At 37.0% G+C, this 25,122-nt stretch overlaps 1 protein-coding gene across 1 annotated transcript; it reads left to right on the forward strand.

Annotated features, from left to right (window-relative positions):
- The first annotated feature begins 15 nt into the window (after window positions 1-15).
- On the forward strand, window positions 16-24,205 carry pld2 (phospholipase D2). The gene is made up of 25 exons (XM_082169680.1): window positions 16-172; window positions 4,527-4,655; window positions 7,072-7,199; window positions 7,272-7,414; window positions 7,546-7,639; window positions 7,729-7,794; window positions 9,535-9,593; window positions 9,711-9,845; window positions 11,661-11,771; window positions 11,881-12,024; window positions 12,142-12,225; window positions 13,162-13,240; window positions 13,474-13,584; window positions 13,724-13,918; window positions 14,029-14,185; window positions 15,521-15,639; window positions 15,746-15,859; window positions 15,991-16,095; window positions 17,404-17,492; window positions 17,596-17,709; window positions 17,828-17,877; window positions 18,121-18,255; window positions 19,106-19,259; window positions 21,825-21,942; window positions 22,322-24,205. The coding sequence occupies exons 2-25, from the start codon at window positions 4,550-4,552 to the stop codon at window positions 22,544-22,546; spliced, it is 2,835 nt and encodes a 944-aa protein (XP_082025806.1). The 5' UTR covers window positions 16-172; window positions 4,527-4,549; the 3' UTR covers window positions 22,547-24,205.
- The last annotated feature ends 917 nt before the right edge of the window (window positions 24,206-25,122 follow it).

Below are 25,122 nucleotides of genomic sequence, written 5' to 3' on the forward strand. Positions count from 1 at the left end.
AATTCGGCCTCTCAAGTTTGTCTACGTTGAATGTTACAGCAGCAAATCTACTACGCCTTGGGAGTTGTGATGGGAGAAAAGTTATCCAGAAGTTGGAGTATAACTTGGAAATAACAACATACGAAACTACAAAGAGCAAAACAAACACTTAATCGCGACAGTTTCCTTGTGGGTGAGTAATATTTAATAATTACTCTTGTTTAGGAGGAGGAAATACGATCACCGTGCATCGGAAAATGTGGCTTCATACATATTTTCAACAGTGTATTGTAAAATATAATTCTTACGCTTGTCTTTACAATCTGTGAAACCCTTTATTGTTATAAATCTCATACGATTTTATAAAGGTTTTAGAGTTTCGTTTTATTTGGCGAGTGAAGGGTGTCCCATAAAACACGAGACAGGAATGTTAATGGTCACGAAATGAAGAAGGTCATTGATACATAAAAATGGATCTGTCCCAAAACTAGTGAGCTGCTTATCTAGACAGAGTTTGTTGCACCGTAAACGCGGGATGTTCACGATCACGGGTTACACTCTTAATTCCCACATCCTCTTCTTGACCGTTGAAGGATTATTAGTGGACAGCCTCATCCGGGTTGCCTGGAAGAAGCAGGTTTGGAGAGATTTTTGAAGAGGAAAGTGTAGTTGTGTGTGCACTGCTCACGGGACAGAAGAAGATTCGAGAATAGTAAGATATCAGTCATAATCGTATTCCTGCCAGGTCCTGGGGGGAAAATCATTTCAAGTGGGCTACTTGAATATTAGATTGATTTTGATTTACATAATAATTATGTATTGAATGCATTACCTTCATAATACACAATTTTACTGACTCAAAGGTTTAGTTCACCCAAAAATGGAAATTCTGTCATTAATTACTCACCCACATGTCATTCCAATCCAAACCTTGCTGAAGCTCAAACAGAACGCGCTGCGTAACACGAGAATGAACATCGCTCATTGGTTCTCGCACTCAAGTGAACATGCTTGAGCTTCCATTCGCCATCATTCATGTGTGAGTTGATGAATGTTAATATATAAATAAAAGCCTATATTTAATCTGTTCATCAAAGTGATCGTGTCTCTTCAGAAATTTTGGACTAAACCGCCGCTCAATTAATGGATTCGTTTTGCGATCTCTTTATGATCTTTTTGTAGCATAAAGTGGTAGTAGCATTGCTGTCAATCAAGGGACATAAATCTCTCAGATTTCAATAAAAATATCTTACTTTGTATTCTTAAGACGAACGAAAGTAAGGGTTTGGAACAACATGAGTGTGAGTAATTAATGACAGAATATATATATATTTTTTTTATTATTATTTTTTTTTTTTGTGAACTACCCTTTTCCATTCCAAGTATCTGTTAATGAATTGTGGTTGTAAGCAGCTTGAGCTGTTATCAGGTAAATTGCTCTTCAGGAAATCACATAGTTTTGAGTCATGGGCACAGTTCAGGATTTATAGCTGTGGTTTTCATATCTAGGCAAAAGAGTTGCACATTTGGAAATCAAATGCAAACAGCTGCAGTAGGCTATATCTTGAGAGTGAACTACAGTGTCAAATCATTTTACTCATACATGGTTTTATGATCGGTTTTATCTGCTATCTTTTTATACGTTTATGATTTGTTTAACATCTCCCTCCCTTTCTTCCAGCTCCTCCAGTTTACTTTAGCTTCTCTCTCTCCCACTGTGTCTAGTGTTTCACCTGGAGCCTGGTTGCCTGGCAACAGTGGGCCCAGTCAGCCAGTGCAACACCCTCTAATAGACCTTATTCAGAGTAGCGCCATGACAGGTATGAAAGCGAGGCTGTGAGGGATAGACTTACCGTGTTTTCATTGGCATCTGCTTTAAAAAGCTGTGCAAGCTCCTAAATCACACAACATTTTCCACAGCTCATGGTGTCGGGAGTTTTTTTAGTCTTCTGAAATTTCTTTTTGACAGCAGAACAATCCAAAACACATTAAATAACAGTACAACCCACTGAATAGATGCATGTCTATCCCTCACAGCCTTGCTTTCATTCCTGTTCAAAGATGGCGCTGCTGTGAATAAGGTCTATTACCTTTTCTTGGTATAGCCTACTGTTCTCTTCCTTTTTGACTTAAAATATTTGAATTTATAATACACTACCATTCAAAAGTTTGGAGGGAAATTTGTTTTTGAAATAAGAAGTATCTTATGCTCATCATGGCTTAGTTTACTTGATCAAAAATACAGTGAAATAAGTTTTATTACAATTTAAAAAAAAATATATATATTTTAATGTATTTTAAAATGTACTTTATTTCTGTGATGGCAAAGCTGAAAATATATTCAGCAGCCATTACTCCAGTCTTCAGCGTCACATGATTCTTCAGAAATCATTATAATATGCTGATTTAGTGCACAAGAAACATTTTTCCTATTACTATTAATGTTGAAAATAGTTGTGCTGCTTCATATGTTTGTGGAAACTGTGACATTAGTGAGATTTCAGGATTCTTTGATAATTAGAAAGTTTAAAAGAAATATAAATCTTTTACAACAATTTAAAGTTTAATTTTGATCAATTTAAGCAATAGTATTCATTTATTTTAAAACAAAATGTTTGTCAGTTGTGTCAGTGATAATGTCAGAGTAATATCCAGTGTCGTAACAGAACCTCAGAGACATGGTTAATATCATATTACCTAAGGTATCTTACTCTGCTTTGTTAATTACTTACAACAGCACTATTTCACAGCCGGTTCCTGGAGGTTCCCCACAATGTCATGGGCATCTTATGATAGGTTAGTGAGTCATCTGTGCCAAAGCTGAAGTGCAGTTTTTTTATTGCTAGAATGTTGTGCTCTTTTGTTTAGTGGCAAAGTTGCTTTAGAAATACAACGCAGTTCAGCCCAAAGACCATCTGGATTGATTCCTATTCCTAACAGCCACAAGGGCTTTAGCTTTTTTGTCCTAGTTATTTTTACTTGTTCCTAAATGAATACAGATTATGTGATAATAACATTGCGCAGACAAATCCTGTGCCTGTGAACATAAAATACATGCACAGTGATAACAATAATTAATGTTTTAATCATACATCTTTTCATACATATTATGCTATGCGGCTTAAGTTGCTTTACAATTAAATTGTATACAAACTGTCAAAATATGAAACGTGCTTATATATATTTATATATATATATATATATATATATATATATATATATATATATATATATATATATATATATATATATATATAACAGCAAATAAAATAACCAAATAATAAAAGGAGAATAATACATCACAGAAGAATTACATAGAAGATTATGGAAATATTGGTTTCAAGTAATATAACAAAAAGCATATAGAAGATCAAATGTGTTGATATAGATGTTATGAATGGTTAGATGATTCTTTAGTTCCCGAAGCTCCACATCCTGCTATTAAACATGTGAACTTTGTGTTAGAAGCCCAGATCTCTATCCATCTCTCTCCTCCCTGCAGCACTTTTTAACCCTCTGCTGCTGCTCATGTGGCAGTCAAAAAGAAATCAAATGAATGTACTATATTTTAGTTCGATAATGTTTTTTATTTAATATTTTGTATTTTTAGGGGATTTTATGGTACTAAATTATATTTATGGTATAGTTATAATCCATTTCTTACCTGTTAATAACTTTTTAAGCATAGATGTGAAATGAAATGTTCTACTTAAACTGTCTTAAATCTTGAATGCTAAGTTTTGGGAGTTCATTTTTAGTCCACCTCTAAATAGTGGTTGAAGAGGATGTGGTGCTGGTCCTTCAAGAGTCACTCTCAATCTGTCTGTCTATAAAGCCTAAAAAAAACAGTCTTCATGTATTTTATTACACTTCATCTTGTGATTCTTATTAAGTGGGGGTCATTTTTTAGGATTCTTTACCTAACCTAAGTCTCTGAGATCCTGACACCTTGCACTTCTGGAGACTCCAGGTAGGTTGCAGTTCTGGAAAATGGTGGTGCTGGAGACAAAAGGGTTCTTGATGGTTTCACACTTAATTATTCACCTTAATTCTTAATTATTTTGCAGTTAACATGTGTCCTTTCTTCTCCACCTGTTTTTTGTCTGACCCTGCTGACCCAATGAGCATTTCACTGTCCAATGATCTTGCCTTAACTGCAATTTCTAGTATTGCATTAGTATTGCATCCTTCTAATGGGCATTTCATCATTTTTGACTTTTCACTCTTTTTTGGCTTATTTTATCTGTAAACGAAAATGTGCCTAATAATTAGGCTATGCACACCTGAATATAAGGCTCTTTTCATTTCCAGCCTTCATGAACAATTAGCTATATATCACTTATTATTAAATACAAAATTAATAGTAGCTATTAAGATTAATGTGGTTTAAATTGGTAAAATGTGCCCGAAAAAAATGTGCCTAATAATTCTGCATGCTCTGTAGTTTTATGTCATGTTAACGTTTGCATTTTGAAAAACTATGTTGAAAAAACAAAGTGAATTTCCTCTTTTTGCCCCTCTTTGTGTGCGTGGGTGTTCGTTTGTAGGTGTGTCGTGGTCCAGAAGCCTTATGGCTAGTCCTGAGACGAATGCAGCTCAAAGGTGGCGAAAATGTGTGGACACCGTGCTGTGCGACCTTACTGAGGATCAGCTGAAATCTATCAAAAACAATAGTGGTGAGACAAATCACATACAATAGTGTTTATTAACAGATCACAAAGTTTGAAACCTGCCTGTAACTCTCCAGTAAACCCAAAAGACCATGATCGTTTAGTTCATGTGTTTTTACTTTGAGCTTGAATATGCACCACTTGTGCAAACAGTTTTCATTGGCTTTTTAGCTTGTTCATTGCTTGCCTCATAGCTATGATCACCGTGTAAATTGTTTGCATACCTTTCTATTGTCTGTCCACACCCTGATGGACAATTTCAAAACTTATTGGAGTTTTTAAGTCTGTGTTATTGTTTTAATAGTTTAGACATTTAACATTAACCGTTTATCAGTTTTAAATGGAACCACATGAAAATAATTATTGGTTTATTGATGTTGGCTAAAATTGTTACAAAGAGCACAACAGCTTTTTTTAAATGTAGATATATATTTGTCACAAGAACAAATAAGTTTATCATATTTGTAGTTACAGTGTCATGTACCAAGAACAGAGAAGTTTTTCTATATAGACAATCAAGACTCTGACAATGACAATGTGAGCTGTAAGAAAATTTGATTGAAACAATGTCTCAGATGTGATCAAGTTCGTCATTGCAACTAAGGAATTTCAGGGGACAGGCATAATGCTTGTGACATTTTCTCAGTTATTAGTTATTTGCTTAACAACTCACAGTTAACATACAGACTTCTTTTCAATCATTGTTTTGTCTCTAAGGACAAAAGATTATTTATGCCACATCCACATGTTAGTCATGCTGTAAGAACAGGTATTGAAAGTTTTACAATGGGTTGTACTTGTGAAAAAATTGTGAAACATGTAGAATGCAGAGAGATGAGTGACTGGCTTCACAGCTGTTTTCTCTCATTCACATACTTCTAGAAGGATTATGTTCTTAAGCACAACACTGAAACTCAGTGACTCGCCTGATCTTTGACCTCTAGTGATATAACATTGTTGATACTGAGGCCTGTCACAGTGGCTGTTCTTCAAAACACAACGAGGAGGAACGGAGGGGCCAAAGTCTGGGATTCAAATCTAATTCAAACCTGAAAATAAACAAATAATTATTATGGTGTAAAATAAATAGTTTTTCAGATTCTGCAGTATTTCTAGGTCACTAATCAAATAAGGAAATCTGTGACATTGATCATGTGACTCTTTGTACTGATGGTAAGATATTCTCATTGAAGCACAATGCTCTTTGGATCATTTTAAATCACACCAGTGTTGTAGTCTAGACCAGCTCATTCGAGTCCGAATCAAGACCGAGTTCAAATGCTTCAGAGTCCACGACAAGGCCAAGACCATGAAAATATGGTCTTTAAATCTGAGTCCGAGGGCATGTTTATGGCCTTGGTCTTGTTATGAAATTGGGAGCATGTGGGCTCAGTCTTGAGTCTCTTCTGGTCTTGACCTTAACTCGAACTCGAGTGAACTGGTCTCGACTACAACACTGGGTTTTACACAAACTTGTGGAGGTCATGCATCTTGAGTGCAGCTTTCATTAAAGTTCATGATGATTTTTCAATTAAACTTTTCACTTATATTGTTTTGTATTCTTAGTATTAAAGGGTTAGTTCACCCAAAAATTAAAATTCTGTCAGTAATTACTCATCCTCATGTTGTTCCAACCCCGTAAGACCTTCATTCATCTTCGGAACACAAATTAAGATATTTTTGATTAAATCTGAGAGCTGTCTCACTCCTCCATAGGCTTCTAAGACACTATAACTTGCTGGCCCAGAAAATGCATGAAAGACATCGTTAATATAGTCCAAGTGACTACAGTGGCTCAATCTTAAGTTTGTAAAGCGACGAGAATACTTTTTGTGTGCAAAAAACAACAAAAATAACGACTTTATTCCACTATTCATTTCCTTCTCTCTGGGCCTCGAGTTTTTTCACGTAGTGTAATAGCGTAGCGCTTCTGTGTTGCACGTCACACACATGACCAGCGTCGGCCAATAGTGAGCCTACGTGTGACTTACAACACAGAAGCGCTGCGCTAAAACACTACGTAAACTAACTCGAGGCCCAGAGAGAAGGAAATGAATAGTGGAATAAAGTCGTTATTTTTTTGGCGCACAAAAAGTATTCTCGTCGCTTTATAAACTTAAGATTGAGCCACTGTAGTCACCTGGACTATATTAACGATGTCTTTCATGCATTTTCTGGGCCAGCAAGTTATAGTGTCTTAGAAGCCTATGGAGGAGTGAGACAGCTCTCAGATTTAATCAAAAATATCTTAATTTGTGTTCCGAAGATGAACGAAGGTCTTACGGGGTTGGAACAACATGAGGGTGAGTAATTACTGACAGAATTTTCATTTTTGGGTGAACTAACCCTTTAAGTTAGGCAAACGAAAAAAGCTTTTCCGCAATAGTGGCTTTATTCTTGTCTTTTTGTGTCTCTCTATCAGAGGAGCGTGACTTTTTCGTTGTACATCATCTAGCAGACCTGAAGGAGGGAGCCATTCCTCCTCTCATTCATGGCACACCTATCACCTGCAAAGTGGAAAACATGGAGCGATACACTACCCGCTCCAAGGTACGTTTGTGAGTTTTTACCTAACAGTGTATTGTTGCGTTATACCTGACAGTCTAAATATCTTGTTTGTAGGTAAATGTGTGCACTTTGTACACAGTCCGTCTGACACATGGTGAGTTCACATGGACGGTGAAAAAAAAGTACAAGCACTTCCAGGAGCTCCACAGAGACCTGTACAAACACAAAGTGTTGCTACAGTTCTTGCCTCTGGGGAGGTGAGCACACACACACACACACACACACACACATACACACACACACACATGCAAATTCACAACGCTTCATTTGTTTGGCCTGGAGTTTTGACCTTGTGTTTTCCTTTCATTTTGCTTGTGATTTGAATTAGATTTGCCATTCAGAGACAACAGCTGGCAGGTTTGACAGAGGACATGCCGACTTTACACGGAACCGATAGAATCAGGAGAACGTCTAGCAAACTGGTACATATGTACTAAAGCAAAGCATCACTTCTTTCCAAAAGTTACACACCTAACGTGTTGTACAAGGTGTTTATATTTGTGTTTTCCAGAAATATCTGGAGGAATATTTAAACAACTTGCTAGAAAACACCTTCTACAGGAACTTTCATGGGCTGGTGAGAAGCATACATGCACATACTGTAAATACGTGTAATTACCCTACCCCTAAAAGAAAGACTTTACATTTTTAGAATTAAAATACACATAATTTAAAAGAAATAAACATTATTGTAAAAAAAACTATGTTTTTAACTGATATTCATATACCTTTTGAACAATTTTCAACTTTACATACTGACAGTTATCCGTATTATCTACTGAATAATAATAAATAATGAATATGTTTTTATTGTTGAAATTGTATTAAACAATTTTCTGGATATTGGCTACTGGACAACATAATAGTAATATAATAATATTGGTCAATCTGTAATGTTTCTTAAAGGTCCCAAGGCATGGATTATTTTATTATTTTATAATGTTTCCTGGGGTGCCCTTATAATGTTAGTATGTTTTTTAGATAAAAAATTGTCATAATTTAGAAATCATTTTTCCTAGCCTGATTTTAGCCTCTGATTTGACCGCTGTTTGAAGGGGCATGTCAGCTGAGACTTCAGTGTAAACGCTCGCTGCTGTGATTGGCTGACATGCTTGCATATGAAATAGCTAGCATTATATGTGGAACTCTCTCCAAAACTTTTTGTATTACAGCTATTATACGTTTTTACTATTACAGCTATTGAGATTAACGAATCGTGAGGAGTTTTTAAAGTATTTAGATCTATTCCCATCACATAAAAGGTTGCAGTGATGAGCATTAAGCAGATGACAGACAGTCTGTTGATCACGTGAATGAAGATCTTATCATTGCAATGCAGTTTCTGCACTCTCACTAATGCCTTCACCAATGCAAACATGATGTAAATACAGTAAGAGCTTTGTTGTGCAGTGTAACAGCGTCATTGATTTCATAATGAGTTTTGGCAAGTGTCCAGATAAACTTGTGCCGTGTGATTGACAGCTTGGGTGATTGGAAAGGGATTGTTCTTTGATCGCTTTCTGTACATATTTTAATTACAGTTTAAATACGTAAAAAAATAAAATAAATACTACTACTACTTTACATCCTACCTACTAAGAGAAACGGTGTGAAGTTGATATTTTAGTCACTGGCTTGATTTACTGATGCATAAACAGTATTGAACGATTTTGAGAGAAAGATTATCTGTCTGAACTTTAATAATTACACATCAGAAATTCACATAATCCACTGGTTCTTCAGAGGCTCGGATGAAGGAACTAAAAAAATACTTTTGTGTTCATTTGTACATCCAAACACTGAGCAACTGCCATGCTTCGCTCGTTTGCAAGCCATGATGTCTCTCGAGGAAAAACCAATATCACACTTGCGTAGCTCATTTTCTCATGGGCGGGCCAAATTCTCTTTGCGGGCAAAGCAGAGAAAGGGGAGGTAACCTTTCCCCTTATGACGACATAAGGGGAAGATTCCAGATTCGCCCATCTGAGCTTTCATTTTCTCAAAGGTGAAGCAGGATACCCAGGGCTTGGTTTACACCTATCACAATGTCTAGCCACTGGGGGACCATAGGCAGGCTAGGGGAACTCATAATAATGTTAAAAAAACCTCATAAAGTGAAATTTTCATGCCATGGGACCTTTAAGGATGTCCTGGATGTCTCCAAAAAGACTTTTTGTCAGATTTAGCTCAATTCTGGAGACAATTTTTTATTCTTAGTGTATCCGAGTTGATCCCCTCACACACACAAATACAAAGTTACAGAGGATTTTGGTTGCATACATACATACTTAAGAGTGTGTGTATATCGTGCTCTCAGTTAGACTTCCTGGCAATCAGTCCGCTGTCCTTCATCAGAGACCTTGGACCCAAAGGCCTGTGAGTACAGACTGTGTGTGTTTCTTCTTTTGTGATTTTAGTACTATTCCATTGTTGCTTACATGTATTTCTGCAACTCTTTTTTTTAGTTTTTGTTTGTTTATTTGTTTGTCTCAGAGAAGGCTATATTCTGAAACGGTCCGGGGGTCACCGCATCCAGGGGCTCAACTGTATCGGACACCATCAGTTCTGCTTCCGCTGGTCCCGTCGCTGGCTTGTGGTGAAGGATTCGTTCCTCCTGTACATGTCCAGGCAAGTTCACTACAAAACAAATAAACCCACATGTGAATTGATATCGGTTACCTTACATTGCTTCATGCTATTTTATTTTGTTTCATGTTACAACATAAATATTTTTTTATTCATTCTCCTTTAGCATGAGTCATATTTATCAGAACCCTTTATTGTCATGACTGTGGCAAACCTCTAATTTTACCCTCAGAAAACACTGATTACCACATCCAGCAGAGAGACGCTACATCCAGCATGTTTCATCTATGCACTTATATACAATGTAGGGTGGAAAGGATTGTCTCTCAAAACAAATATTGATCCCTCTCAGCCTGCAGCTTACTTCCTGCTTCAAAATCACAGAAGTTTATAGAAAGTTTAAAGCTGTAGTTTAAGATGATACTGGAGTTAGTACTTGGATTAGAAGCCTGTCAAACAGGTCCTTCCCTTTACTATATCATAGAGGTCATCGGTGTTGTGTCATTAACCAGAACAGACACTAGGTCATTAAAGGACTATCACAAGTGTGTAAATCTCTAATAGAATTTAAGATACATTTGCACAGGTCAGGAGTGTCAGATTTAACCACTCGGTTGCACAGCACTGAATGCCTCTCTCAGTATTTTAACAGCATTTTAAAACACTGCAGGAAAGACATTTTGAGGAAACTACATGACTCATAGTTTTCCCTTCTACTTTTGTAGCTTGAGCCTGGTTTAGTTATTTGCAGTAACCATGCATTATGCCTGTATGCCAAACAATTCTAGAAAACAGAACGGTTTCCTTGAAAACAGGTGAAACTTTGCCCAGCCCTCTATTGTGTGCTAGTAAAAAGCCCTGAGGTCAATGCTCGAAGTGGGTCGGTATGCAGTACAGGCACTTCTATATTTTAATCTGTAGCGTACTCGTACTTTTTCTTGCGTACCCGTACTTCTCCCATGTTGCCGGTACTCGCCCGCCTGTGACCGCCCCATCATAAAATATATTGGCTTTTCAATGACGTGCTTGTTTACATATCTTCATAAAGGACAATCAGAGGTGTTGTCTCTGTGGCTGACTGGCCTCATCTGGGTGTGGACCTCCTCATCAGTTGTTTATATATGTTTGACATATACAGAATATATTATTAGCACTATATATAAAACTCTCTTCCACTATTTTACACCTTCTCCACCTCTCATAATTACTATCGTTTACTATTCTTTTTAATGTTTTTGAAAGAGGTCTCTTATACTTACCAAGGCTCCATTTATTTGATCAGAAAAACAGTAAAAGCAGAAATATTGTTGAATATTATTACGATTTATTTGAATATATTTTTGAATTTATTCCTATGATGGTAAAGTGGAGTTTTCTGCATCATTACTCCAGTCTTCAGCATCACATGATCCTTCAGAAATCATTCTAATATGCTGATTTGCTGCTCAAGACACATGTCTTATGATTAATGTCAAAAGAAGTGCATTCATTTGAAATAGAAATCTTTTGTAGCATAATTATCTGTACTATCACTTTTGATCATTTAATGCATCCTTGCTGAAGAGTCTTAATTTCGTACTGGCCCCAGACTTTTGAACGGTAGTGTATAATCAATGCGAACCTGACAAAATTATTTTGTTCTTTGTATTGTTTTTGAAATCATATATTTATACTTTTTATTCTGTGTATAAAATGCTGCTGGAGTCTGCTCTGAATAGACTCAGCATTTGTTATTGTTTGTTACAATACTCATATTTAATGTGGATTAATATTTAATGTTGCATTTTAGATAATGACTAATGTTTTTGTAATAGATTTTTGCTGTTGTTTTTTTCTATCATGGCTGTGTATGAGCAGAGATCCCGGCAATGTGTCGTTTGTACTGCTTTATGACCCTGAGCTGAAGGTGTTGGTTGGACGTGTTTACACTGATACTAAGTATGGCGTCTGCATCGAGAACTTCAGCAGGTAAAACAGTGGTGAACAATATCAGGAAGTCTTCCCACTACTGATATGGACAGTTTTACAGAGGCATGTGTAGCCACAGCTGGTGTGTGTGTGTGTGTGTGTTTTGTAGGAAGCTGGTGATTAAGTGCAGTAGCTACAGGCAGGCCCAGTGGTGGAGTCATGAGATTCGTAGTCTCTCTGAGCGATGTGATTTCCTCCAGACCCATCGCTTCGAAGGCTTCGCCCCACCCAGGCCGGACACCCTCACAAAGTGGTGTGTGCATATACATAATATGTCCTTGGATGTACTTCTGTTCAAAGAACATTGATTGATTGACTAGTTAGATAATGAAGTGGGTATTGAGTAAATGACTTACTGGTTGATTGACAGGTATGTTAACGGAAATGGCTATTTCTCTGACCTGGCTGATGCACTGGAACAGGCCAAGGAGGAGATCTTCATCACTGATTGGTGGTAAGTGTGCTACCACACACACATGTACAGTAGATGGCCTGAAAGCGTCAGTTGCTCCATTTGAAATGACATACTGTCAGTGTACAGCAGTCCATTTGATGAAAAAGAGTCTATTTTTTTTACCATGTGGTATATATACAATCCAGACATACTGCTTCCATCATGTTGGCATAGCTATGTGACCCCCGATATTGGTTGCATCACTGTTCTCCGCCATTAACGAATATGAGGATTTTCCCTCTCCTGTGGCCTCATGGGATAGTAACATGTTCTTTGAAACACAGGTAATCTAAGTATTTTAACCTATGGACATACTACTCATGTGACTTACTGCTTTTCGTATGCTAAAAACTTCCATTCAATAGTTTGGGATCAGTAAGTTTATATTTTTATTTAGCAAGGACACATTAAATTGTACATTTATAATGTTACAAAAGATTTGTATTTCAAATAAATGTTGTTTTTTCTAAATTTCTATTCATCGAAGAAACCTGAAAAAAAAACTTTTCAGGGTTTCCACAAAAAAAGCAGCACAAAGAGAGAAATAAGAAATGTTTCTTGAGCAACAAATCAGCATATCAGAATGATTTCTGAAGCTGAAGCATGACACTGAAGACTGGAGTAATGATGCTGAAAATTCAGATTTACCATCACAAGAATAAATTATATATATATATATATATTTTTTTTTTTAACTGTATTTATGATCAAATTAATACAGACTTGGTGAGCATAAGAGACCTCTTTTAAAAACATTAACACATTTTACAAACTCCAACTTTTTTTAACCATAGTTAATTTGGGAAGTAGGCATTTTAGGATGCTGGGAATATCTGAGATTCAGTTGTACAATATTGTGTTGTCATTGTTGAATGTTGTGTTGTTTGTTGTCATGACTGAAAGTGCTGTGAAGACATTTGAGTTTTCTCTCTGCAGGCTCAGTCCAGAGGTTTTCCTCAAACGTCCAGCTACAGGAACATACTGGCGCCTGGACAAGATTCTCAAACGCAAAGCAGTATGGGGAAAACATATTTTACATTACATTTATTCCTTTATACATTTCATAAGTTCTCTCCCCTATATATCTTAAAAAGCAGTCAATCTGTCAAACTATGTAAGTGTTTAAATATGTTGATTGCCGTAAACTTTAACATTACTTGTGTGTGTGTGTGTGTGTGTGTGTGTGTGTGTGTGTGTGTGTGTGTGTGTGTGTGTGTGTGTGTGTGTGTGTGTGTGTGTGGTGTTTAGGAACAGGGAGTGAAGGTGTGTGTGTTGTTGTATAAGGAGGTGGAACTGGCTCTGGGTATCAATAGCGGCTACAGCAAGAGAACACTAATGAACATGCACCCCAATATTAAGGTTTGATTTACTACACACATCTGCTCATACCGCTGTTCTCTTCTCCCTCCCAATTTTGTCATTCTTTCACATCATGAAAGCTGTCTTATTGTGTTCTTTTTTTATATAGATGATTCATTCTATATTTCCTTTTCCTTAGGTGATGCGTCACCCTGATCATGTTTCCTCAGTTGTGTTCCTCTGGGCCCATCATGAGAAAATGGTAGCCATCGACCAATCAGTGGCCTTCGTGGGTGGGTTGGATCTTGCGTTTGGGAGGTGGGATGACAGCGACTATAGGCTGAGTGATCTGGAACCGCCAAAACCAGCCAATCATACAGAGGCAGACCCAGAGGTATAGTTGTGACCAGTAGATATGATGAAATCCTTAAATGATCCCGTAGTCTTCATCTCTCCCTGTTTAATTTCTGTCTTTTAACTTCCCTCTCCCTCTTCCTGACTCAGTCTGATACTGTGGATGGCTCTGCAGTTCCTCTGACAGTATCTGCGTCAGAGTGTGAGGATGAAGTCGATCTGAGCTGTAATGCCCTCTTGTGGCTGGGAAAAGATTACAGCAACTTTATCAAGAAAGACTGGACACAGCTGGATCAGCCCTATCAAGGTACACAGTCCAATGTAGACTTACATCACTACTTAAATATATATATATTTTTAAATAACCCATCTAACACTTGCATATCTTTTTATAAAAACAGCATAATTTTTTAACTAAAACCTCAAGGGTGCTCCGATCAGGTTTTTTATGGCCAATTATAGATCACTGGAAGCAGTATTGGTCGATACGATCACCGATACCGATCATTGAAATAAATAATACTACATGATAAATAGAAGGCTTCAAATAGACCCACTGAGGTTATTTAGGTTTATTCTTAACAACAATGTATTTTAAGTATTAAAAAAATGAAGAGATGAGAAAATATCATGAATTGACAACTCTTTATTTACTGTCAGAAATTTATTTACAGTCTTTATCAACAGAAAGTAATCAAATGCATAGTGCAAATGCAAACTGCAGTATAAATTAAATATAGATTAATCCTACTAAATCTACTAAAGAGCGGTTGAGTGATTTTCTCTTTGTCTTTTCTTGTCTGATTAACATTAATGACACAGTCGGCAGCAGGAATATTAGGCTGCTGTCACTTTGAAGTCCTAATGCACGGATTCAATATACTGTTTCACATGTGACGAATTTCTAAAAAATGTTTGTTCACTTAAGACATAACCAACATTATTTAATCGTATACTCACCAAGCCAGGCATTTTTACATATTTCTGTGTGTATTTATCCGTTTAGGTGCGAACCCGAAACTCAAAGTTCACTTTGCTTGTCTGTTTTCCACTCCATCTCTTAGCGCACACACAGAAAGTCGCTTAGGGAACAATTTCTATTTCGCGGCTTAATGCAGTTTTAATAACTCTTTATCATCGAGCACATGCTGCAGTTTAGCAACAGTAGACTGCATTCTATGACAATCGCCGATCTAGCTGATTTGAACGTTAAGTTTTGCTTTTAGGGAACAACGAAAGTGCACCGCTGTGAAGGAAAGAAATGTACTAAAATCACACAGCCCGAGTTTCTTTCTGTCATGCTGTAGGGTTGCTGTCGTCGCAATTTCTCCACTCTCCGCAAAGACGTTGCAGATGTATTGTCCTTTTCAGACACCTGGTAGAACTGTCAGACCGTAATGTAATGATTTGGTGCTCAAGTTTTCACTGTTGAAAACTGCTGTGCTGCTTAATATTTTTGTGGAAATCATGATACAGTTTTTTCAGGATTCTTTGATGAATTTTTATTTTTTTTAAAGAACAGAATTCTTCTTATGATTATCATTTAATTATCATTTGATATTTATGCTTTGCAAGAACAAAGATAAGGGAATATTGAATGTGGGTATAGCCATTAGAGTAGCTTCTGCTTTTTCCCCCTCAGACAATGTTGACAGAACTCAGGTGCCACGCATCCCCTGGCGAGACCTGGGTGCGGTGCATCATGGGAAAGCAGCCAGAGATCTTGCACGACACTTCATCCAGCGCTGGAACTTCACTAAGGTCAGAAATCAAATGACTAATTTTAGTGATTGTTTTTGAATCTATATGCACTCTGGAAACTTCTATCATTGCTTTTTTTCTTCTTATATTCTATTTGTCTTTTTAGATCTTTAAGAACAAGTACAAGGATGACTTCTACCCGTACCTACTGCCGAAATCGCACTACACAGCAAATAAGTTGCCATTCACAATCCCTGGTGGCACAAAAGCCTCTGTACAGGTACATGTGTGTTCATGCAGTTTTCCGTTCCTTTCCTCTTTCCCCCTCATTTAATTTATTTTGTTTAGTTTTTTGCCATCATCATTTATTTATTTGTTTCTCTTTCATACTCCCCTTTATTTTTCTCCCAGGTTCTTCGTTCTGTCGATCGCTGGTCCACTGGCACATGTGAACATTCAATCCTCAATGCCTATGTACATGTTATTGAGAACAGCGAGCATTACATTTATATAGAGGTAACACTCATTCTATGACCTTACCAAAAGCATTTACCTCTGACTCATAAGATTTCACGCACACACAGCTGAACAGACACTGTGTTCTGTTCACACACAAAGTCTCAGTGTTGTGGAGTTGTTTACAGTGTTCTCTCCCACTAGGATCATGTGATTCTACTGCATTCAGCTGGCAACACACAATAGCCCTCTGCACTTGCCTCATGCTCAGAAACAGGGTCCTAATGCGAGTCAGCTAAACTAAGAAGAATGGATGTTATGGATAATAATAAATATTAATTATTTAAGATGGAATTTACAATTCTTAAGAAACAAATTATGAATTTATTAATGAATTTATAAAAAATTTATTTAGGTATTTTATAAGAATGTTCCAATTATTATCTATTTTCTAAAGAAAACAATGTCAGGCTTAGTAATTTATAATTCTGTACTACACACATCTAATTAGTCTACTAGTATGCTAGATTATAGAAGTAAATTGAGGCTATCCTAAGTTTAAGAGTTTATTTATGGTGATTTTTATAGGGATAGTTCACGCAGATATGAAAATTCTGTCATCATTTACTCACCCTCATGTAATTTCCAACTTGTATGTCTTTCTTTCTTCTGCGGAACACTAAAGAAGATATTTTGAGAAATGTCTCAGTGTTTTGTTGTCCATACAATGGAAGTCAATGGTCACCAAAACGGTTTCGTTACCTACATTCTTCAAAATATCTTCTTTAGTGTTCTGCAGAAGAAAGAAACCCAAACAGGTTTGGAACGACATCAGGGTGAGTAACTGATGATTTAACAATAGTCTTCAAAAAAAAAAAGTATTTTTGGGAATATCTTTTATTTATATAAAATATTCATAAACATTTGTTTCTTAGGTAAGACAATAGTGATCTTAAGGCTAATTCACACTGCACCAACAGACCATTACAGACGATCGCCAGATTACAGTATGACATCTCAGACTTTCAATGACCGGAAACAAGCGCTGGCCAACAGGGGTAACGCACTGATCTGACAAAACCCGACGAACATGTCTGTTGCTGTAGGTCGACATCTGTAGGTGCGGTGTGAATAAGCCATTACGGGGAGAATGTTACAGTAAGAATGTTGGCTGCTGGTCGTTGGCTGTAGAACATTTAGTAAGGCAGCTTTACTGGAAAGAGAACTTTTGCAAAGATCACATGCTGCAGCCCACCATGTCCGTTTGATGCTCTTAGACAATGACATTATTTCAGTACCAGATTCCCAGAGCTTAGCAAACAAGTGAGACAAATGAAACAATCCCCCTCTGTCCCTCCTCTTTTTCAGAATCAGTTCTTCATCAGCTGCTCAGATGAGAAAAATGTACACAACACCATCGGAGATGCTATTGTCAAACGGATCCTACGGGCTCACAGGTGTGTTACCTCTGTGAAAATAATACAAGTTGCAGTCAAATGAAATGTATTCTGCTGTGTTTCTTATTAGCATGAAGTGTAAGCTTTGTTTGAATTGTTTTAGTGAGGGGAAGAAGTACAGGGTGTTTGTTGTAATTCCCCTGCTGCCCGGCTTTGAGGGGGACATCAGTCAGGGAGGAGGAAACGCCATTCAGGCTATACTTCACTTCACCTACAGGTACACACACACACACACACACACACACACACTCCAGCCGAACATCTACATTAATACACGCTCTCACCACCCAAAATATGCAATCGTGTTTTACTAAGAGAACTTTTTCTGTGTGTAGAACGATTAATCGAGGAGAACACTCCATTCTTTCAAGATTAAAGGAACAAAGTAAGTATCTGGCAGAAACATATTTAGCTGTCTGTAATTCTGCCACACTGGTAGAGTACATTTTTAGATACTGTCTTGTTCTCCATCTGTTACTTTCACATTTGTCTGTTTATCAGTGACTAAATTATTTAGTTTATCTGATGTTGTTGTTTTTAGCAATGTATTATAACATTCTACCCATTAACCAATCACACTAATGGTTTACCATTTATTGTTTTAATGACTGTCTCATCTTCTCATCAGTGCAGGATGAATGGACACAGTATATTTCTCTGTGTGGTCTGCGCACACACACTCAGCTCGGCCAATGCCCTGTTACCGAGCTCATCTATGTCCACAGCAAAGCCCTTATCGCTGACGACCGTTGCTACATCATAGGTGAGACATTTGGCTTCAGATTGATTAACACAATACGACACAAGAGACTATGTCTGTGACTCAGGACAATAGTTCAAAACCTTTTTTATGTACGTTACCATTCAAAGATGGATGTAAGACAGATTTTTGAAGAAATTAAATTTTTTATTTAACAAGGACACATTCAATTGATACAAAGTGACAGTAAAGACATTTGTGTTGTTACAAAAGTATATATATATTTTTTCAAATAAATCTTGGCATCAAAGAATCTTGAAAAAAAATATCACGGTTAAAAATATTAAGCAGCACAACTGTTTTAAACTGTAATTAGAAGGTGATAACCAGATAATAATGAAAAGACAAGTTTCTTGAGCACCAAATCAGCATATTTGAAAGATTTCTGAAGGATCATGCGACACTGAAGAAAGTTGTAATGCTGAAAATTCAGATTTCCCTTCACAGGAATAAATTAAATTCGACAGTCATGTTAAATCATAATAATATTTCACAAAATTACTGCTTTACTCTATTTTTGATCAAATAAATGCTGCCTTGGTGAACACAAGAGTCTTCTTTCAAAAACATTAAACGTTTGAAACCCCCCACAGACCCATGGTGGATAAGGGTGAAAATGAATCATCATCAAAGCTCAACTTCGACTTGATGACCGTCTTTAAATAATTTCTATTTTATATAGGTTTAACAAAGCAAAATATATAAAGTACCCCTGGGGTATTTGCACCTTGGGATGGGATTTGGGAATCGCTGACCCATGATACTTACTATTTGCATGAAAAAGCTCCAAAATCCTCCTGTACGTTGAAATCTAAAGTTCTTCAAAATGTCCTTCCTCTCCTGTTGTTATCAGGGTCAGCCAACATCAATGACAGGAGCATGCTGGGCAGTCGTGACAGTGAGCTGGCAGTGCTGGTTGAGGATGAGGAAAGAGTTCCCTCAGTCATGAACGGAGAGGAGTACCAGGCTGGACCACTAGCTCTCGCCTTACGAAAGGAGTGCTTCAGGTGTGTATACTTGTGTCCAAAGCTGCGACAGAGATGCACCAGAACATGTTTTTAAAGTTGACTAGCTTTACTAGCAAACACATATACTATATGGAACTTACATCAGACTTATATCAGAGTCTTCTCTGAAAAACAGAGAATTTTAGGGAATTTTAAACACAGCTTGGAAAAGTCATGAAAATTTCCATAGTGAATGAAAATGTCTTTGGATATGCTTTGCATGGAGACTCAGAAAACTGGATCCTCCAGCGTTTCCAGTACTGAATCTACAGCGCTATGGCATTGTGAGTTATCAGTCTGAATCCAATGTGATTCAAGGCTGTGTAACAAAAAATAAAGACAAGAAAACATGTCTTTCTATTGAGCTGTCATCGCAAACTGCAAGCAAGAACATATATGCACAGTGCAACCAGTGTACACTACCGTTTAAACTTTAAAGGTTTGGGGTTGGTAAGATATTTTTGTGTCTTTGAAAGAAGTCTGTTATGCTCACCAAGGCTGCGTTTATTTGATTTAAAAAATCAGTAAATATTGTGAAAAGCTGAATTGTCAGCAGCCATTACTTCAATCTTGAGTGTCACATGATCCTTCAGAAATAATTTTAACATGATGATTTGGTTCATAAGAAGTATTTCTTATTATCAAAGTTGAAAACAGTTGTGCTGCTTAATAGTTTTTTTTAGAAACCATGATAATTTCTCAGCATTCTTTGATAAATATGAAGATAAAAAAAAACAGCATTTATTTGAAATAGAAATCTTTTGTAAAATGTTAAATATGTCACGTTTGTAATGTAATGTGTCCTTGCTTAATAGAAGTATTAATTTCTAAAAGAAAAAAAAAATCGTATTGAGCTTATTGAGAAACTTTTGAACGCTAGTGTAGTTAGATTCACAACAAATGAGTTTCATGAGCTAGATAATGAATCGTTCAAGACGAATCACAAACCATGATTTACTGATGTGAATCATTATGAGGTAAGGCACAAATATCTGCAAGACTAGCTGACCTTAATGACTGTGACAAATTAAAGCATTTAATTTATGCAATTTGTCACGAAATGTCAAGCACAATTGATTGGAAATTACTAACAGAGATACGAGTATATCATTAGTAGTCAATAGCCAATCACTTTGTATCTTTTTGCATTTCTTTCCATGAAATACCTTAAACATAGTCATAATCCATCTCTTTTTCATGAGAATGGTTCTGTAGCTATGATAGATCTCTGTTTGTGCAGTGAAGCACCTCGGCTTCCCATTTTGTCCAACTTCTCCCCTGTCTGTGTAGGAGTGTGTGAGTGAAAGAGAGAGGTGTGTGCGTGTGTGTGTGAGCAGAGCAATTTGTGTTGGCACGCTGCGTTCCATACTGCCAGCTACCAGAACATCTCTTGGTTGCCAAGGGAAACAGTGAGATGCTTCTAATGACGTGTGTGTCTGCAGCACCTTTCACTGCTAGCCTTGGGATGTGACCTCAAGTGATTGTGTTAATGTCCGTCTCTGGGTCCTATGATTTGATTGAATTATTCCACTTTAATCTCCTCACATAATAGTTTTCACAGTTCACATTTCTATTTGCTTTATGAGACTTTCCGCAGGCTTTCTACACCCCAAGGGTGCACTGTATTAGTTTGTTGATATTTTCTTTTTTGATGTTGACTTGTCCCTAATGTATGAAGTAAAATGCTCTGAAAATACCTCTTGATATGATATGATTACAAATTGAAATAAGATGTAGACTGAGATTGTGTATACATTTAGTCCTAGTTTGAGCATTTGATTCAATGGAGTTTTTTTTTTTTTTTTACTTTTGTTTGGTCCATGTAAGCATATATATATACACATCAATCACACTTAGATTTTAAGCGAACTCTGGAAAGGGGGAGGGGGAGTTCTCACGTGATTTATCAACATACTATGGTTCGTTTTGAAGTGTTGCCTTGTGAAACATAATTAAAACAATAATGATACATTACATTTACATGACAACTAAAAACGGAAAAGTGTTTCGCTTGCAGACGACAACGCTGTCAAAACGATCCCTGTTCACACAAATGACGATAGTTGACGATGTCACTTTGTAAAATAAAAAAAACAATCCGCCTATAGACTGAACATGTAATATGCATGCGCATGACATCACCGTTTTAACACATTTGCTTTTTTGTAGTTTACACGGAGACAATAATAGCATTGTTTTTTTAAAAGTTGCACTTTAAAACCTGTTTTCAAAAGTTTGCGTTTTTGTGAAAAAACGCCATTGTTGTGTAAATGAATGGCCAAAATGCATTAAAGGTTTTCCGTTTTTAGTTGAAAATGGTGTTGTGTAAACGACCCCTGAGAATAAAGATGTACAGCATTAAACTAGCATCTTATTTTTTTGTTTATTTATTTTTATTACAACAGAAGTACAAGAGGTACTTATCAGCTTACTGCACATAGAAGGGCCTTTGAATATTGTCTTGGACAAAGGGGGCCTTAGAGTAAAAAAAGTTGAGAACGACTGCTCTAAATACTGTTAAACTAAACTAACTGTCTAAATTCACCCTTTACCTCCTCTCCTCAGTGTACTTCTCGGAGCAAAATCTGACCTAACTCTGGACATTGATGATCCAATCAGTGATCATTTCTTCAACAATGTTTGGAACAAAATCGCCCAAACCAATGCCGTCATCTATGAGAAGGTGAGGGACAGACCTTGTGTTCTGAATTTCTCCACACCCCCTCTATGCCATTTATGAATCTGATATCTTTAACTAAAGGTTTTCATTTAAAGTCACTGTGCTGGGTTTGAACTGATACAAATGCATTGAATGCAAGACTAAACTATGACAAAACCTGCAATTACTGTAATTTGCAGGTTGTGCAGCAGTCCTGCAGACAATAGCACCACTCCCATGTACTTCTATGCTATCATTACCCACATATTTACACTCACAATGCTAATCCCAGAGATCTCGATGGTTGCATGTTCTAGTTATGGATTAGGTTTCTGGATTCTTTTCACCTTAAAATAAAAGTTGGCCAGTGGATATACTGCAGTACCTTTTCTTCACTGTGCAGGTCTTCCGATGTCTTCCACTGGACTCCATCCGTAACTTGCGTGAGTTGCTGGGGCACGTGAACACGGAGAATCTCAGTCTTACCGACCCGGAGAAAGCCAGAGAAGAATTACAGGCCATCCAGGGCATTCTGGTCCATTTTCCGCTGCATTTCCTTTGTGAGGAGTACTTGCTCCCGTCATTTAAAAGCAAAGAAGGAATGGTTCCTATGGATGTGTGGACGTAGCAGGGAAAAGCATAAACTAGTTTGAAGTGTGCCAGTGAAACAGGATTACAGAGTTTAAAATATCACACATCGGCTAACTGAGCTATAAGCTGCTGCCACACTTTTTTGTCCATTTATGTTTGGACTAACGTAATGGTAGTAAATGTATGATTGTCTCTGAACACTAACCCAAATACAGTGTAGAAACACATGCTGATCTTATATAAGAAGATAAATGCGTTTATATTAGGAGAATCACACGGTGCAGTTGCTAATTTTATGAAGATACAATGAAATGACATCGATCTTCTCCCCCAAATGCCCATAACGGCCACTGATGTCATGATCTGAGTATTTAAGATGGCCGAGGATGTGCTGCATATTATCGAGCATAAAATGAGGAACAAGGAAAGAAGAGAAAACAAGGAAAAAGAGAGAGAGAGAGAGAGTATTTTTGATGACTGAGGAACAGAACGTACATTTATTGTTGTGAATGTGTGTGGGTGGATAGCATTGCTTTACCTTCTTTCCCTCTCTCTTTATTTCTTTCTTGCGTGCACTACACCTCTCAATGCAGTGGCAGCAAATCTGTCAGAACATTTGTGGTTGTTATGGTGACGGTTATAAAGAGCTGACTTGGTCTTGGCTGCTGAGAGAGCGATAGAGAGAACGAAAGAAAGAGAGAGGAAGATCGAGAAGAATCAGGAAAAAATACACAAACCGTAAAAACAGGGATAACTGTGGGTGCTGGCGTACTTGGTGAGGGGAAATTATGTAATGTTTTTTGAAACAGGTAGGGGGGAGTGTTACGGAGCAGGGATCAGGTGGGGCATCAAACATGGTGAGATATTCAGGGGGAGTCTCTCAGCTCAACATTTATCACCAACCACCCCCCCCACCCCATCTCCATGACAACCAGAAGAAATTATTGTTATGTAATTATGTCAGTGGCCCAGAAGGTTCCACTTTGAGTTTTTTGAAGGGGGTGTCGACACAAGTGGAGAGCACACTGGAGACCAGAAAAGCAAAGCTAATTTTGTCAATGCCCCACTTTGTAAATGATTAGTAATCTCACATGTAATGCTGTAGAATGTTGTAGGTGACTTTACCTGCACTGGAAGAGAATGTTTTAGGGTTTGACCACTGAAGACACAATCATTAATATACTGTAACATTCTAATCACATCAAGCAGTCAACTTTATGAACTGACAATTATGCTTTTTTTTTAAATCACTCTATACCTGTTGTATCTGCTTTTGCACATTTTATACTTTTTATGTACTGTATATACAATTGCTTTTATTTAGAAAGCATACTGAGCTCACAGACTAATACTTAAATTAATCTTGACTAACACTATGTGTTTTCACACCTTCTGGATGTCTACTATAGACAGCTAGGAAAGACAGCAAATCGAATTTTCTTCAGATGAAAACGAGGCTGTGAAGGACAGACTTGCAGTCTTTACAACGGCATGCTTTCTATAAAGGTCCTAGATCACATGTCATTTTCAAAACTCACTTTCAAAACTGTTTTATGGTGTTTTTGGCTACATGTATGACATGTATTTTTGGATTAATGACTATAAATGCAATATCATAGTTATCTGTAAGCAATTGAGCAATCAATTATTTTTCCTTCATCTGTTCTCCATCTGAATAAATATACCATTCACTTCAGAGATGCTTTGTGTTGTTTGTTGTTCACCAGATCACAAAACTCGCGGTTTGGATCATATTACAGTTTTTAGGTCACGAATCGGATACATTTTCGGATCAGCAAGAATTATTTATTTTTTTTTACATTTTTTTTTAAAAGCTTACTTTAAGTACTCCGATACCACAGCAAAAACTACTAGCCTAATTAATAAAGTTAAAACATTATTAAAGGCAAGTGAACAGACAGTAAACCAATACAAGCATAGGCCTATATAAATACAACATATAAAGTCACAAATAAATGAAGGACTGACTAGTATTCATTTCGGGTTCAGAAATCTAATAATTAAATGTAAAATAACACTATGTCCTCTGTATAAATGTAATATAGATAAATATTTGTTAAAGCTGTGTTTTGTTGTTTGATTAACATGACAGACAACAGCAGGTATTTATAGGTTACTGTCACTTTAAGACCCCATGCACGCACTGATCCAGTAATGATACACATCCGATTTCTTTCTCAACTTTTTCACTGAAGATATGTTTACGAAAATACTTGCTGAGACGGGTATTTTGACTGACATAATTTGTGTGTGTGTGTTCATCCAAGTGGAGGAATCAGTTTGGAGTCTGCGCACAATATGAAATGCGCCTCTCTCTCTCTGTGCGCGCCTCTCGTGTGTGCGGCTGTGCGCACAGGTAACAGTGCGCGATACTGAATTAAATTATCTTGCCTCCCTCTTTTAGCGCTGGAATGGTTTTTAAAATCAACTGAATATGTAAACTACCAAGACAAAACATGTGCAAAGAGAGAGAGAGAGTGTGTGTGTGTGTGTGTGTGTGTGTGTGTGTGTGTGTGTGTGTGTGTGTGAAGTTTTGCCTACATTGTGAGGACCAGTTAGTCCCACAAATGTATAAAGCCTGAAATTACCAAT

This window comes from Leuciscus leuciscus (genome assembly GCF_965113295.1).
Source record: "Leuciscus leuciscus genome assembly, chromosome: 5".
NCBI classification, from domain to species: domain Eukaryota; kingdom Metazoa; phylum Chordata; class Actinopteri; order Cypriniformes; family Leuciscidae; genus Leuciscus; species Leuciscus leuciscus.

What these genes read in the sequence shown, in the direction of transcription:
- pld2 (XM_082169680.1), top strand. Translation starts at nt 4,550, where the DNA reads ATGGCTAGTCCTGAGACGAATGCAGCTCAAAGGTGGCGAAAATGTGTG. An exon ending in AGCATTACATTTATATAGAG is followed by an intron (nt 16,096 to 17,403) that starts GTAACACTCATT and finishes CCTCTTTTTCAG; the next exon opens with AATCAGTTCTTCATCAGCTG. An exon ending in TTCAAGATTAAAGGAACAAA is followed by an intron (nt 17,878 to 18,120) that starts GTAAGTATCTGG and finishes TCTTCTCATCAG; the next exon opens with TGCAGGATGAATGGACACAG.